The following is a 14,281-nucleotide window of genomic DNA, read 5'->3' as shown; positions in this document are numbered from 1 at the left end:
ATGTTCTTAGTCAAACTAATTCTCAGATGTGAGTCCAGCAAACCTCAAAGGTTTCAAGCCTTGATGTAAAAGCCTTGACTATGTAAAAGTACATGACCATTTATTGAGAAGTATTCTTCCCCTTCAGTAAATATTTTTTTCTGAGAACCCAGAGTTCAGTATATTTCATCCTTTTGTTAACATTCTTATAAATTGTAAAGAAAAGCAAGTAGTGGTATCTCTGTTGTACAAATTAGGAAGAGGTCAAAACTCTTCTTCACTTTTTGGGCTAAGATTTAAAACAAAACAAAATGATGACAACAAAAAACAAAATGCTCCTTACTTTTAAAGCATTCCTTTTTTCTAAAAGACCATTATGTATATTTTTTGAACAGTTTTCTTTCTTTTTTTTAACCTGCTAATGTTTCAGAAAAGAACCTTGATTGGAATAGCCAAGATGACTTTTTCTTAGATGTATGGTAAAGGAGATAATGTCATAAGCACTGCATTTAACTCTTGAGCTTATGTAAAATTTAAGAAATATTACTCTGGACCTTATTTGAGAATTTAGGTAAATGGTAAGTAATCTCTTTATATTAATTGGCTATAGAAAAGGAAGCTACGAGTCATTTTTTCTTATTAGCCGTCTAATTGATACTGCTACTGGGAAAATGTTATTAGATGAAGGTTTGTTTTGAGAGCTTTAAAAATTAGGAGTATCACAAAGAGTAAAAAGAAGAGAATCACTAATACTTTGTCTTATGTTATTTTGAGACTAAGTTATTGGTTTGTTCACCAGAAAGTCAGCATTCTCAAACTGAGTGTAACTAGTCCTATATTTTCACCTTCATTTATTTAATCATCTGCCTAAGATTTGTGCAAGTTTTCCTTTCTGTGGGTGAACACAACTTACGACTGAACACAGAAGTAAGCAACAAAAATAAGTCCTGGGGATGTAATGTACGACATGGCGACTATAGTTAGTAATATTGTTTACTATATTTGAAAGTTGCTAAGAGAATAGGTATTAAAAGTTCTCATCACAGGAAAAAAAATTTGTGACTATGTGTGATGATGGATGTTAACTAGACTTATGGTGGTGATCATTTTGCATTATATTCATATATTGAATCATTATTGTTGTACACTTAAAACAAATATAATGTTATATGTCAAGTATATCTCAATTTTTTAAAAAAAGAAAGAAATTAAGATTTTGACCTGATAGTTCTTTGCTTATTTGAAGTATTTTGGATAGGAATACCTTTTGTTATTTTTCCCTCAGAAAATCTGAAATTCTAGTTTTTAATTCCAAAATAGATAGAAATACTTTATTAAATGTATCCAGTAATTGTGCAAAGGGGGCAAACCATCTTTTTAGAGCATGATGAATATTACAATTGGTCACTCTTCTTATATAGCTTGAAATGGGGGATTGATAAGTATACAGTTATAGATTGTACTTGATATGTTACTTAATATTTCATGGTGATGAGGCATAAGGTATCCTCTTAAATGGAAGGTTAAGTTACCGGTGGATTTTATGTTTCTTCTAAACTTCCACTTAAGAGCAAGACCTAACTAATGCTATCAATATTAAAAACTATTCACATTAGTCAAGTTCTGTTCCTAAGGAAGAAAGGAAAACTAACTAGAAATATCTTGAAGGAATTTTAGGAATTACCTTAAGTACAAGATGCTTTGAAGGAGCTATGCGTTTGAGTGGCATAAGAACCAGAATCTAGGATCCTGGGTGCTGGTCTTACACAGCCTTTTGGGAAACTGAATGAGACTCTCAACACTTAATCTTTTTATACTCCAATGTAGTCATTTATGAAATAGAGGTGTATTAGTCAGGGTTCTCCAGAGAAATAGAACCAGGAGGATGGATTAAGGAGAGAAGATTTATTATAAGGAAGTGGCTCGTGCAATTATGGCAGCTGAGAAGTCCCAGGATCTACACTCCACAAGCTGTCTTCAGTTGATTGGATGAGGCCTACCCATATTAGGGAAGACAGTCTGCTTTACTCAGTCTACCAATTCAAACGTTAATCTCATCCAGAAACGCCTTCGAAGGCATGCCCAGAACAATGTTTGACCAAAGGTTGCCTGGGCACCTCATGGCCCAGTCAAGTTGACACATAAAATTACCCATCACAAGAGGGAACACCATATATTCATATATAGCTTTCAGGATTTTTAGAAGAGTTGTAACTTGTTTGTGACTCAGGCATACCAGTTAGGAAGCTCCGTATTAGGTAATATATGAGAAATGAGAAAATTGGGAAAGATTGAAAGATGCTATAAAAGCCACTGTACCTTTGGAGAGTAGTATAGCCAAAGCCACATATGACTTTTGTGAGCCCTTTCCCCATAAAGAGATTTAAAATTCTACTTTATAACTTACTATAAAGATGACAATGTTAATATTAGCTATTAAAACATTTTTGCGAACCCCTAAAATTATTGTGAGCCCTAGGCGCTACACCTACTGCATAAGTTGGCCCGGGGTATAGTATGCTGCTTAAAAGCCAGGCTCCTGAGTTGCGCTGCTAGATTCAGACCCAGGTTCAGCACTGACTTGCATTAGCCACTTCTCTGAACCTCAGATTTAGAGAATAGTATTAGTACTTTCTTCAAAACTCTCATTATGAAGATAAAATGAAATTGTGCATGTAAAAGTGCTTAGCTCCGTGCCTTGCACATAATACATGCTCAATAAATATTAGCTGTTACTGAATCACCTCAGAAACAAACTTCTTGGAAAATGGTCTTCAAAGGTATAAGAAATATCGTTGCCAAATGAATTTTTTGGTGAATATCAGAAAGTAAAAGGGGGACAAATGAGAATTCGGGTGGGAATACCCCCAATTCTGACTATGTACTCACCTGTCAAATTATTTTGATAGCAGATCTGCTGCTTTGGGCTAGTTTCCCATCTCAGGATAGTTTTGACAGCTAGGATCTCTTCTGAGCACAAGTGCTCTTCTGTGCAAGCAGCAGACCTCCTGCTGTGGCTTTGCAGCACGGACACGAATAGAGGAAAGAAAAAGGGAGTCTGACACTTGCCTTAAAGAGCATTTGACTTTCAACCCTACATGTATCAGAGCCCCCTGTTCTTAAAATGTTTAATGGCCAGATGTGCTGCTGTTTGCTGGACATAGAATTTGATACCTGTATGAATTGAAGGACATGACTGAGCTATATAAACAGGTATTCCCCTACCAGTCACCAGTTTCCTAACCCCAAATTCAAGGGAGAACTGATGACGATTTTTCTGCTTTAACTTTGGAGTTGAAGGTGTTTAAAATTCAAGTAATTGGATATTATTTTATTTAGTTACTATTTTAACCACAGCCAAATATTAAGTATGCTAAGTGCACACTTATTTGTTACCCTCACATTAATTCAGAGTGCAGCACTGACTCTTCAGTAAAAATTTACAATTTGCTTTGTTGAAAACTATGAATTGTAGTGTTAGAAGAAATAATTTGCTTTTTTAAATGTAGTCACCACCTTGGCAGTTAACAGTTGAATCCCTAATATCTAATGAATATCTAATGGCTAGAAATGTTTGAAAAACCATAAAAAGTGGGTAAAAGCATGATTTGATGAAAAGAAAGTGGGCTCTAGAGTCAGACTTTGGATCAAATCCTTACTGTGCACCATCCCAGCGTGAGACTGTGCTTATCTTAATCTGCTTGAGCTTTAGTTTCTCCGTCAGTGATATTGAAACAATTATATTATCATTCAGGGTTTATTTTAGAAGATTCATCAAGTAATACATGTAGAGCCTCAAGCATAGTAACCAGTACATAAGGGCATTCAGCTATCATTTAGACATATTATAATTATATAAATATATCCAACCTATGTACAACAGGGATTTAGATGGCTTACAATAAGATATACGTTTGTAAGTAAAACAAATATGCCCCCTGCAGTCTTAAATAAAAATGAAGTGCTTTTTTTTCCCTAATCTAGTGCGCATTTAGTTAACATTCCTGTATCAACTATATGCAGGAACCTATGTACTGGGGAGTCAAGATAAGACATAGTCCCTGCCCTCGAAGCTCCTGTGATTTTTAGAAACTAAACTTAGAACTGCTTTGATAACAACATAATATAGTGATTAAGAGCACAGACTGTGAGGCTATGCTTCCTAGGTTAGGATTCGGCCTCTTCGTGTAATATTCATGTGACTGTGGGCAAGTTAACTTAACCTCTCAATGTTCCATTTTTCTCATCTAGAAAATGGGGATGGGGCTGGGCCCATGACATAGTGGTTAAGTTTGGGGCACTTCACTTTGGCAGCCCAAGTTCACGTGTTCAGGTCTTGGCTGCAGACCTACACCACTCATCAGCCATGCTGTGGCAGCAACCCACATAAAAAGTGGAGGAAGACTGGGACAGATGTTAGCTCAGGGCGCATCTTCCTCAAGCAAACCAAAAAAAAAGGAAAGTTGGCAACAGATGTTAGCTCAGGGCTAATCTTCCTCAGCAAAAAAAATAATAAAAGAAAATGGGGATAATAATATTACTGTTACCTCCTTCATCTGGTTCTTATGCAACTTAAATGAGCTCATATTTGTAAAGCATGTAGATTAATGCCTGACACATGGTAAGCACTATGTAAGTGTTCAATAAGAATCATAATGCACCATATCAGGCTTTTGCAGTTTCTGACTGTGTTTCAGACAACATCTTTTGGTCTTTTGCTGAATTTCAGCCCTCACTTCCCTGCACTGGGTTATGCTGATATTGTTTACTTTCTGTATGCTGCCTTATCGGCCTAGGAAAACTAGAGTTCAGCCAGTCTGACTTTACCACTAATTCCAAGTAATAAAATAATATCTTTTGGAATTGAACATCTAATACAAGTCCAAATATACTGTAACATGTTAATCAACCTCACTATTCAGTTTATATCTTCTTTTTCTGAGTTAATCAGCTACAACTAGTTTAAAAACTGAGCGGTGCTCCCATTTAATCAAAACCAGAAGCAGATTTTTTATTATAGCTAGATACACTCCATATAAAAACAAGAGTTCATCTAAGCAAGTTAATATAAATAAAATTTTTTATTCATGCACAGTAGAATAAATCCAAGTTTAAATAATATTTTACTTTATTGACTCTAGTTTTGATGTGCTATTAATTTTGTTACTGATTTGGTTTAAGGCTGTTACATATATTAAACTATCCTGGCTGATAGTGTTGAGGAAAAAATTGTATATATTTTAAAACAGTTAAAATCCTTTAATAATTTCTTAAAAACGAAAAACTCAATACCTCTACCAATGTCACAGTTTTGATATACCTTTTATATCATGCTCAAATTTTATGCTCGAGAGGAATGATTTTTTTTTTAATTTAATGTCTGATTATAATCTGTTTTGGAAAATCTGTTTCTTGAAAGAAACCTGTTTGGTCACAAGACAAGCTGTTCTCGCAGTAGGTTGTTGAACTTCTCTTCTGAGCGTTTTTAGTCATATTCTTCTACCTGTTCTACTTACCAAGTTACTTGGACTGTGTTCCATCACATTTTCGAACTTTCAACTTCAGTGCGCTTCTTGGGAAGTAAAGCAGTCTTAAACACACCTAAAGCATGGCTTACACACTTTGTATTTCATAACATGATCAAGATTTAAGTCACAAATAAGTCAACCAAAATCTTCTTCGATTTCCAAAGTTCAAAATCCACAAGCAGTGGCAGTAACAGGTTCTATTTATACAGTGGCTCTTAAGGATAGATATTTTTAAATTAGATACTTCTTTTCCAACTCCATAGGAGAATCAGGGAGGATGCAAAATACTTGGATTATTTAATTTCTTGTTGTAATATGGTAGAAATTGGTAGAGTAAGACAAATATTTTCATAATGCTTTAGAATGCTAAATAGTGGTAGAGAAACATCCTTAGTGAGATTTGAACCTAGTTTTGACATTTATTTTATTCCCTGGCAGGCTACTGTGTCCATGTGTATCATCTATACACTAACAATAGTAGTGATACAAGCTACCCCTTCTTGAGCAGGCACTGAGTGCCAAGTATTTAATCTTCTAATTTGTTATCCACTGTGTGAGGTAGGCCCTGAAATCTCCAGTTTATAACTCCAGAAACTGAGTCTCAGCCTCTTGGGTTCACAGTTCTCTATTGAAGTGTTGTAATTACATCAAGCATTTGCTTACTGGAATGAGCTAGGAGTAAATGAGATTTGGCATTGCTTACTGTCGTGAACAAGATAGTAGTAGGAAACTCTTTTTTCTTTTTTTTTTTTTTAAAGATTTTATTTTTTCCTTTTTCTCCCCAAAGCCCCCCCAGTACATAGTTGTGTATTCTTCGTTGTGGGTTCTTCTAGTTGTGGCATGTGGGACGCTGCCTCAGCGTGGTCTGAGGAGCAGTGCCATGTCCGCGCCCAGGATTCGAACTAACGAAACACTGGGCCGCCTGCAGCGGAGCGCGCGAACTTAACCACTCGGCCACGGGGCCAGCCCCAGGAAACTCTTTTTAGAGGATGCCCTTTTACCATCAAACTGGTTTTGTGGCTAGTTGGAAATTGATAAAGTTTTAAAAGTAAAATGACAGAGGAAACTTAATTTTAATCAAAATCTTTGTTAATTCTATTAGCTGCTTTCTTGTTGAATTGCTGGAGTTCCTCCTTGTGCTGGGCAGTGCTTTTCAATTAGTGGATTCTGGTTATTTGAATCTCTGTTATTTATTTGTTACTCCACCTCAGGGATCTGCAAACTGTGGCCTACGAGGCAAATCTATCCTGCTGCCTGTTGTAGTAATAAGGTTTCATCAGAACACACCCACACTTATTGTTGATGGATGGCCTGCAAAGCTGAAAATATGTACTATCTGGCCCTGTATAGAGAAAATTGCCGACCTGCTCTACCTCCCTCAAAGGATTTGAAGCAATTGAATGTCATGTCTAATCCTAAAGACATATGGAACTTTCTTTTAAAGTTTCCATGTAATTTATATTCTTTATGAGAAAAGATTGGGGAAGAAGTAAAAAAATTGAGGTGATTAGCTTTAATGCCATGTTCTGTTTCCTCAAGGTTTTTTTTGCTCAAGAATTTGCTCCCTGGTGTACCAAAGAGTGGGTGGCTCTGTGTAGTATTGGCCAAATGATTCAGTGTGCTTTGGGGTCATTTCTTTTTTCCTTTGACAAATATTTTTTCTGTCCCGTTAAAAGGATAACAAAGAGGATACAAGAAAGATTCTATTTTAATTTGCAGAGAAATAAAATTTGGTCATATGTGAGTTTTTGTTTACATTCCCTGCCCAGGAGGAGCCAACGCTTATCATGTTTCCAATTAGATGGTTATCCGATCCCTTTAAAAGTAGTATCTGTCCATTCCCTCTGTTGAAGCAGGTAAGTGGGATCCCCTTGACACACTCAGGTTTCACAAGCCTTGGGATCTTGAGTCTCCTCTTGACTGTAGGTTTCATAATTCATACTGAGAACCTTTTCCCATATCACACACATGAATATAATGAAAGTGTTAGAATACCTTTTGCAGAGATAGCAGAAGAGTACCCTGAGACTAATTATGCAGTGTGAAGTTTTTTGCTCTGATACTGCTTCCGAAAGAGAGATTTTAGTTTGGAAAATACTTTGGTGAAAATTTTTCCTTTTGTTTTTCATTTTCCTGTTTGCTGACTATACTAAACAACAGAAATCCAACGTTGTTGTTATTTGGCAGGAAGTACCACCATGCTGTGGCATTTCCTTGTACGCTGGGTGTCATTTCAGTAGTACATTTAATGTTCCAACGAGCTTTAACTTATTAGCACTTTGTATTTGTATTTGAGGTTTAAGTAGTAAATTAAGTTGAAAATATTTTACTTGTATCTGAAATACAGTTAGGAAAGTAGGGATAAATGTCATTGTAGGTTGCACATGTAGAATAAACCTGGTAGTGTCCAAAAAATGTAAGTTAATCTAAATGCAATGTTTTAATTAATGAAAATACTCCAAAATGCCAGTTATTTTCAGTGAAAATACTCTAGGGAATATGCAAGCTTTGCTTGGAGGAGAGGCAGTGTTCTATTGAAAAATACGTCTACACACGCCATAGAAGAGTAGAGAAATGGAATTTCTAAAAGATAACACATATCATCAAAATGATAAGTGAGCTATTGAATTTTAGCAAAAATTGAGACATTCTTTCCTACTTTGGTTTGTTTTATTAACAGCAGAGATATTTCTAAAAGGCTTTCAAAATTCAGGTATTTATGTCCAAGAAAAAGGTTCTGTATAATGCTTTTTACAAGCTTCCAATCTTCTTGTTCCTAAATCTGGAGTACATGAGTGGTAGTGAGAAACATCCCAGTGTGGTGGAAAGAATATGAATACTGTCTTCTTTTTTGTTTTTGTTTTTGCTTTAGGCAGATTATTCAGACTTGGAGATTGCTTTCTCACTATACAATTGGGTGATAATTTCTTCTTTGTAGAATTGTGTAATGGATTAAATAAGATAATGTTTGTAAAACACCAGGTATGGTGCTTGGCCTATAACTGCCTTTATTTGTCACCATGGATGTATCACCATGATTGTTTAAGGTAATCATTTAGAGCAGCTGCTCTCTGAGTAGTTAGGCTCCTTTCACCTGGTGTTCCCTATACCTGACCGGTATTCCCTCTCTCCCTTACGGTAGTGGACAGGGTACAGGGGTGGGGGTGGGGGGTGTTAATGATAAAACTATGGCATCATTAAAATTAGAGAAATGAAAATGAACCTTTGGGGGGTGTTTTGATGCAGACAGCTTTACTAAACCGCCTGGAGCGAATTTTCGAAGCATGTTTTCCTTCCATATTTGTCGCTGATACTGAAGAGGAAGTGACTTCCCTGAAGCACTTGCTGGAAACAAGCACCTTGCCAATAAAAACAAGAGAGGCCTTAACTGAAAGTGGGTAAGTAGTAGACAGTTTTTAGATAGCATGTGTATTTGTTAGTTTCAACTGTTCTGACTTATAAAGTTAGCTTAAAACATTGATTCTAAAACATTATTGTGTTAAAGTTTAAAAAATTATATTGTGCTACAAGATATGATTTACAAAACTCCCTGCTTCTCCATTATTTTTTCTTTTTGATATTTCTGAATCAATATTCTAATCAGTCAATTTTATATAGTATCTTTTGACTTCCTAGGATGATAGATGAGAATTTAGATCTTACATCTGCTATTCTCCTCCCTTCATCTTCTCAGTGGACTTAGAGCATAGTTTTTGGTTAAATTGTTATTTGATATTTTCATTATTGAATCATGTAGACAGTGTTCACTAAGCCACTATTTCCTTTACAGTACAGCTTTTTCCTGGACTTAATAATTGCCTCTCTTTTTCATTTAATAATTCTTTCCTTACCCTCCAACAGCCTGTTAATACAATCTTACTTGTGATCAAACCTATCGGGCTGGACATTCCATTTTTTTCCTGGAGTCTCCATCTTCCTATTCCAATCTGGAATGGATTCAGTCTAGGTCTCTTAAACACCTGTTGTCTTGGGACTTCCCTTAACTTAGACCCCATTTTGGTGGATCACATCCTCTGATAGCCTCCTGAGAAAAAAAGGTACATGGGACGTAAACTTTTACTTTATTCTACCCTCACATTAAATTTATAATTTAGGATCTTTTGTTGCTGGTGTTCCGAAATTCGCAGTGAAGTATCTTGATGAGTTTTTTTTCATTCATTGGACTGAGCACTAAGTAGAGCCTTCCAATCTGGAGGCTTCTGTTTTCTTCAGTATTGAGCATTCTCTTGTGTAGACCCTGACCTTCCCTCCATAGTCTCCGTTTTCTTTCTGGAGCTGCTATTAATTATTAGATTTTAGGGGCCGACCCTGTGGCGCAGTGGTTAAGTGTGCACGTTCTGCTTTGGTGGCCCAGGGTTCACCGGTTTGGATCCCAGGTGCGGACATGGCACCGCTTGGCAAGCCATGCTGTGGCAGGCATCCCACATATATCGTAGAGGAAGATGGGCACAGACGTTAGCTCAGGGCCAGTCTTCCTCAGCAAATAGAGGAGGATTGGCAGCAGTTAGCTCAGGGCTAATCTTCCTCAAAAAAAAAGAAAAGAAAAACAAAAAACAAAATGAAACAAAATTATTAGATTTTAGAGGGTCTAGATTGATTTGCTTAACTTTAATTTCAAAGTGATTCTTATTCCTGGACTCATATTTCATTACTGTCCACATGTGGAGACATTTTCTCTCTGCAGATCTCTCCTTCGTCCCTCTTTGTGACCTCAATATTTGTAGTGCAGAATTTTAAGTATCTCTTAATTTCATTAAAGATGGAGATTATTTTTGCTTCTTGATTTTTGTTTTGGTGTGATTTCAGAGAAAAGAAGAGGACAAAAAGCTTTATGTTATACCATCTTAAAACTATTTAGATGTACTTTTTCAAAATATCCTAGTTGTCTAGAGTTTATACTCTTAGACCCAGGAATATCTCTCCAAGAGATTCATTCTAAGGAAACAACACAACTCTACAAAAACACACACCGTAAAATACAGGAAGATATTCTTGCCTTACTAACAACAGAAGCCACAGAGTAAAAACAGCTTATTTAAAACTGTAGGATTGTGGCTGAATAAATCATGGTGCATCAGTCTAGTAGAACATTACACAGCCATTGAAAAAGATACATATGAAGATGAGGAAATGCTTAAAATCTGAAAAGACAATACAAAATTACATATATACTGTAATTGCAACTGTGCATTTGTGGATCAAGGCTCAAACAGAATGCCCAAATGTTAAATAGCTGTAGTAAAATGGTGGAAAGCCAAATGATTTCTTTCTTTTAAATATTTTTGTTTTACAATTAAAAAAAAAGAATAACATACAGGCTAAAGTTTTCCTTGATTACTGGCATATTGTTTCAAATGAGTTTAACTTAGTTACTTTTCAAATGACTGTAAGTGTTGGCTACTGATTTCATTCAGATAGTAGTTGTATACTCATGTTAGACACAAGATTAATTGGAATGTATAATATTTCACAGTCACATTAAAAGTAGAATTCGTGGTGAAAGCTATTGAGTAACCCATTGTTGGTGGCTTCATCATGAACTTTGCAGGGAACTGCTGGATGTGTGGACCGAGCTACAGGATATCCATGATGCACATGGCTTGAGATATCAGTGGGGCGGCTCCCATAGCAACAAGAAGCTTTTGTGCTCCTTGGGAATAGACACTCGAAACATTGTGAGTTTGTTAGTACCTTGGAAAATCTTTTAATCAACCTATGGGGTAGTTTTAAAACTGTTACACTTCTGTTCAAGCTGGGATAAACTAGTTCCTCAGAAAAATAAATATTAGTTGGTTTAAATGTTCATGTATTTTGGATATGCAAACTTTTAAAACATAAATCTGTCTAAATTTTTGCCTAATCGATATTTCTTATTTTTAGAAAAGTTGTTTTAATGTTTTTCCTTAACTATAAAATGAAAGAACTAAACTAGGAGATCAAAAATATAACCTCATAAGGGCAATTTAACAATTTCTTCAATTTATCATTCACAATATATGTAATAAAGCATTGCAAGCATATTTTGGAAACTGTTTCATTGAATTACAGATCGCTCTCTAAATATGTTCTTTCTCTCTAACATGTGTATAGCTCTTCACGGGCAATAAGAAGCAGCCTGTTATAGTGCCCATGTATGCAGCAGGATTGGTAAGTACAAAAATGTCTCTGCATGTATTTATCATTCTTGCATTTATTTTGTAAAATCATTTTACATAGCATGACATGGAAGGTATATTTTAAGGGGCATTTAGTGTGAGAACATCAAGGGAATAAATACACTATCCGTTTTGCTCTCATAAATCCCTTCCAGTCCTGATCTGAGGACATTTTTGTCTATTCCATTAGTTAGACACTGTATTGTTTTAGAGTAAAAATTGTTTTTGTCTTAGTAATATTCATGCTCATAACTCTTTGTAAAATGCACCACTGGAGGTCGCTCGCTCTCTTTTTTTCTCTGTTTGCTTTTGAAAAGAACCTGAAGTATCTGAAGGCTTAGATATCATTTGTTTTAGTCCAGTTGTGATAAAATTTAAATAATGAAATATTGAGGCTATGGATGTATATAAAATCTTGGAAATACCAAATTATAGTAAGTGAAAATGAGCCAGGACACATAATTGGTCCTTAGTTTTTCCATTAATGTTTTAAATGTGTTGAATTTTGTTTTTTCAGATGTGCCAGGTAGTCCAGAATAAGTGAGGAATTTTCGTTCTGTACCTTATCAAGATTCAGTCACATTTTAAACTTTGATGTGTTTGTGTTTTTTGGTGTGTCTTTGAGTTATTGGTGAATAAAAATGTCCTATTAAACTAAAAATATTTTAAAGTTCTTTCACCAATAACTTGAAAATAAGGAAAAAATACTGTGTTTAAGAAAGAAAGAAAAAAATGAGGACAGGGCCATCCCAGTGGCATAGTGGTTAAGCCCACACGCTCTGCTCTGTGGCCTGGGGTTTGTGGGGTCAGATCCTGGGTGTGGACCTACACAGTGGTCACCAAGCCATGCTGTGGCGGCATCCCACATACAAAGTAAAGGAAGATTGGCACAGATGTTAGCTCAGCAACAATCTTCCTCAGACAAAAAGAAGGGGAATATTGGCAACAGATGTTAGCTCAAGCCAGTCTTCCTCACACACACGCAAAACAACTAAGGGAGTGGGAACCGTTGGTATAGAATTTAAATTATATAACCCTGTATGTGCATGTGAAAATGAATTTGATGTGGAACTTGATCCTTTTTGTAATCTACAAACGTTTTCCATGCATATGCTCTAATTCTTAATGTTGAATTGGAACATTTTGCTTTGTTTTGCTTTTGTAGTTTGTTTTGTGGAATTAGACAAAAACTTTCTCTGTGAGCTTTTTCATCAGTTTCTGCTCCTTTGTAAAAGGTTATCTTGTATTTTCAAAACACCTTGATCATCCTTACACTCTTTTCTAGATATAATCCAGAACATTTCTTTAACTTTTTGGTTATTTGGATGTCTTTTTTTCCTCAAGGAGTAGCTTTCTAAAGATTGTTGGTGGTGGTATTGTCACATTCTGAGTAGGAAGCAGGAATTTAATTTGTAGGAGCTTTCAGCATGTTGGGGACACTAACCTACTTATTCCAGGCCCAGCACATAAACTAGTTGTTTAAGTTGTGTGAGGAGTTAGAGACTAATATCTATGCTGTATTTTCCTTTTTTAATTACAACCTTTATTAGTACTAATTTTACCATTTTTGTGGGCTTTTAATACCAAAGTTGATGTAATAAATGCATCTTTCCTCCTCCATCTTAGTGATGCTTTACATTTAGAAACTTATTTTACATATCTGGTTTCAAATTTTTAATTATACCTGAATTTTTCCCATGATGATACATATGAGAGGCTCAGTATCTTTTGATCTCATCAGGAGGAATAGGACCTGAAGTGATCATTTAAGTCGCTGGTTCTCAGACTTAACATGCATCCAAATTGCATAGAAGACTTGTTAAAACCCAAAATGCTGGGCACCACCCCCAGAATTTCTTAATCAGTGGGTCTGGAGAGTGGCTTGAGAATTTGCACATCTGACAAGTTCCCGGGTGATGCAAAACTACTGATTGGGGACCACTTTGAGAACCACTGGTTTAAATGATAGTTCACTTTAGAAAATTTGGCTAAGACTAGTAATTGCTTGCCAGATGCATTGTCTTCTTTCATAAGGGCACACTAGAAAGCCTATATAATGTATATGGTATGGAGTTAAACCATGAATTTACTTTTGTTTTTCAAGCTGCTGGATTAAAGCTTTTCATATGTACCATTGTTAAGAATCGAATCTGTACATTGCTTTAGTTAGTGTGTGCCCTATTTTAAGGGGGGAGGAGAGATTCTCCTGAAAACTTATTTTTAGAAATTTACAGATTCTAACCTTACTGACTTAGCAACTTTGATTTTGTTTCTCCCAGTAAAGGGAGACTTTTGTTTAGTCTAGTTAATAAATATTCAAGAGCTTATTGAGTATTATTTTTAAATGTGCAAAAGCTTGACTTTTTTCAGGCTATTAACCTGGATTATTACCCATTATTATTAATGTTTGGTAGAGTGTTGGTGCACAATGCTTATTTTTCTTCTTTGTTTCTGCACCCATCCTGATTGTCTTCCTTTCTTATTCAAAAAGTGTGTTAGATTTGTAACACACCTGGTAGAGCATGTAAGATGTTTTCTCCTCTGAAATGGCTGTGTCCCTGCTTTGCCAGTCCAAGGAACTAAGTATGAAGGCCCCCA

At 35.7% G+C, this 14,281-nt stretch overlaps 1 protein-coding gene across 8 annotated transcripts in view; it reads left to right on the top strand.

The window, feature by feature from the left end:
- Window positions 1-14,281, top strand: part of AFTPH (aftiphilin) — a 67,861-nt gene that overhangs the window by 33,465 nt on the left and 20,115 nt on the right. For all 8 annotated transcript variants that reach the window (XR_002800123.2, XR_011426014.1, XM_023618993.2 and 5 more), the window contains 3 exons: window positions 8,754-8,905; window positions 11,077-11,203; window positions 11,619-11,675. Coding sequence is in view for 6 of the 8 variants with exons in the window: in XM_023618993.2 (XP_023474761.1) it covers window positions 8,754-8,905; window positions 11,077-11,203; window positions 11,619-11,675 (336 nt within the window). In the remaining 2 variants the exon portion in view is untranslated. The remainder of the gene's footprint in view (window positions 1-8,753; window positions 8,906-11,076; window positions 11,204-11,618; window positions 11,676-14,281) is intronic.

Source organism: Equus caballus, chromosome 15 (genome assembly GCF_041296265.1).
Source record: "Equus caballus isolate H_3958 breed thoroughbred chromosome 15, TB-T2T, whole genome shotgun sequence".
NCBI classification, from domain to species: Eukaryota; Metazoa; Chordata; class Mammalia; order Perissodactyla; family Equidae; genus Equus; species Equus caballus.
This window is presented reverse-complemented; position numbering and strand designations above follow the sequence as displayed.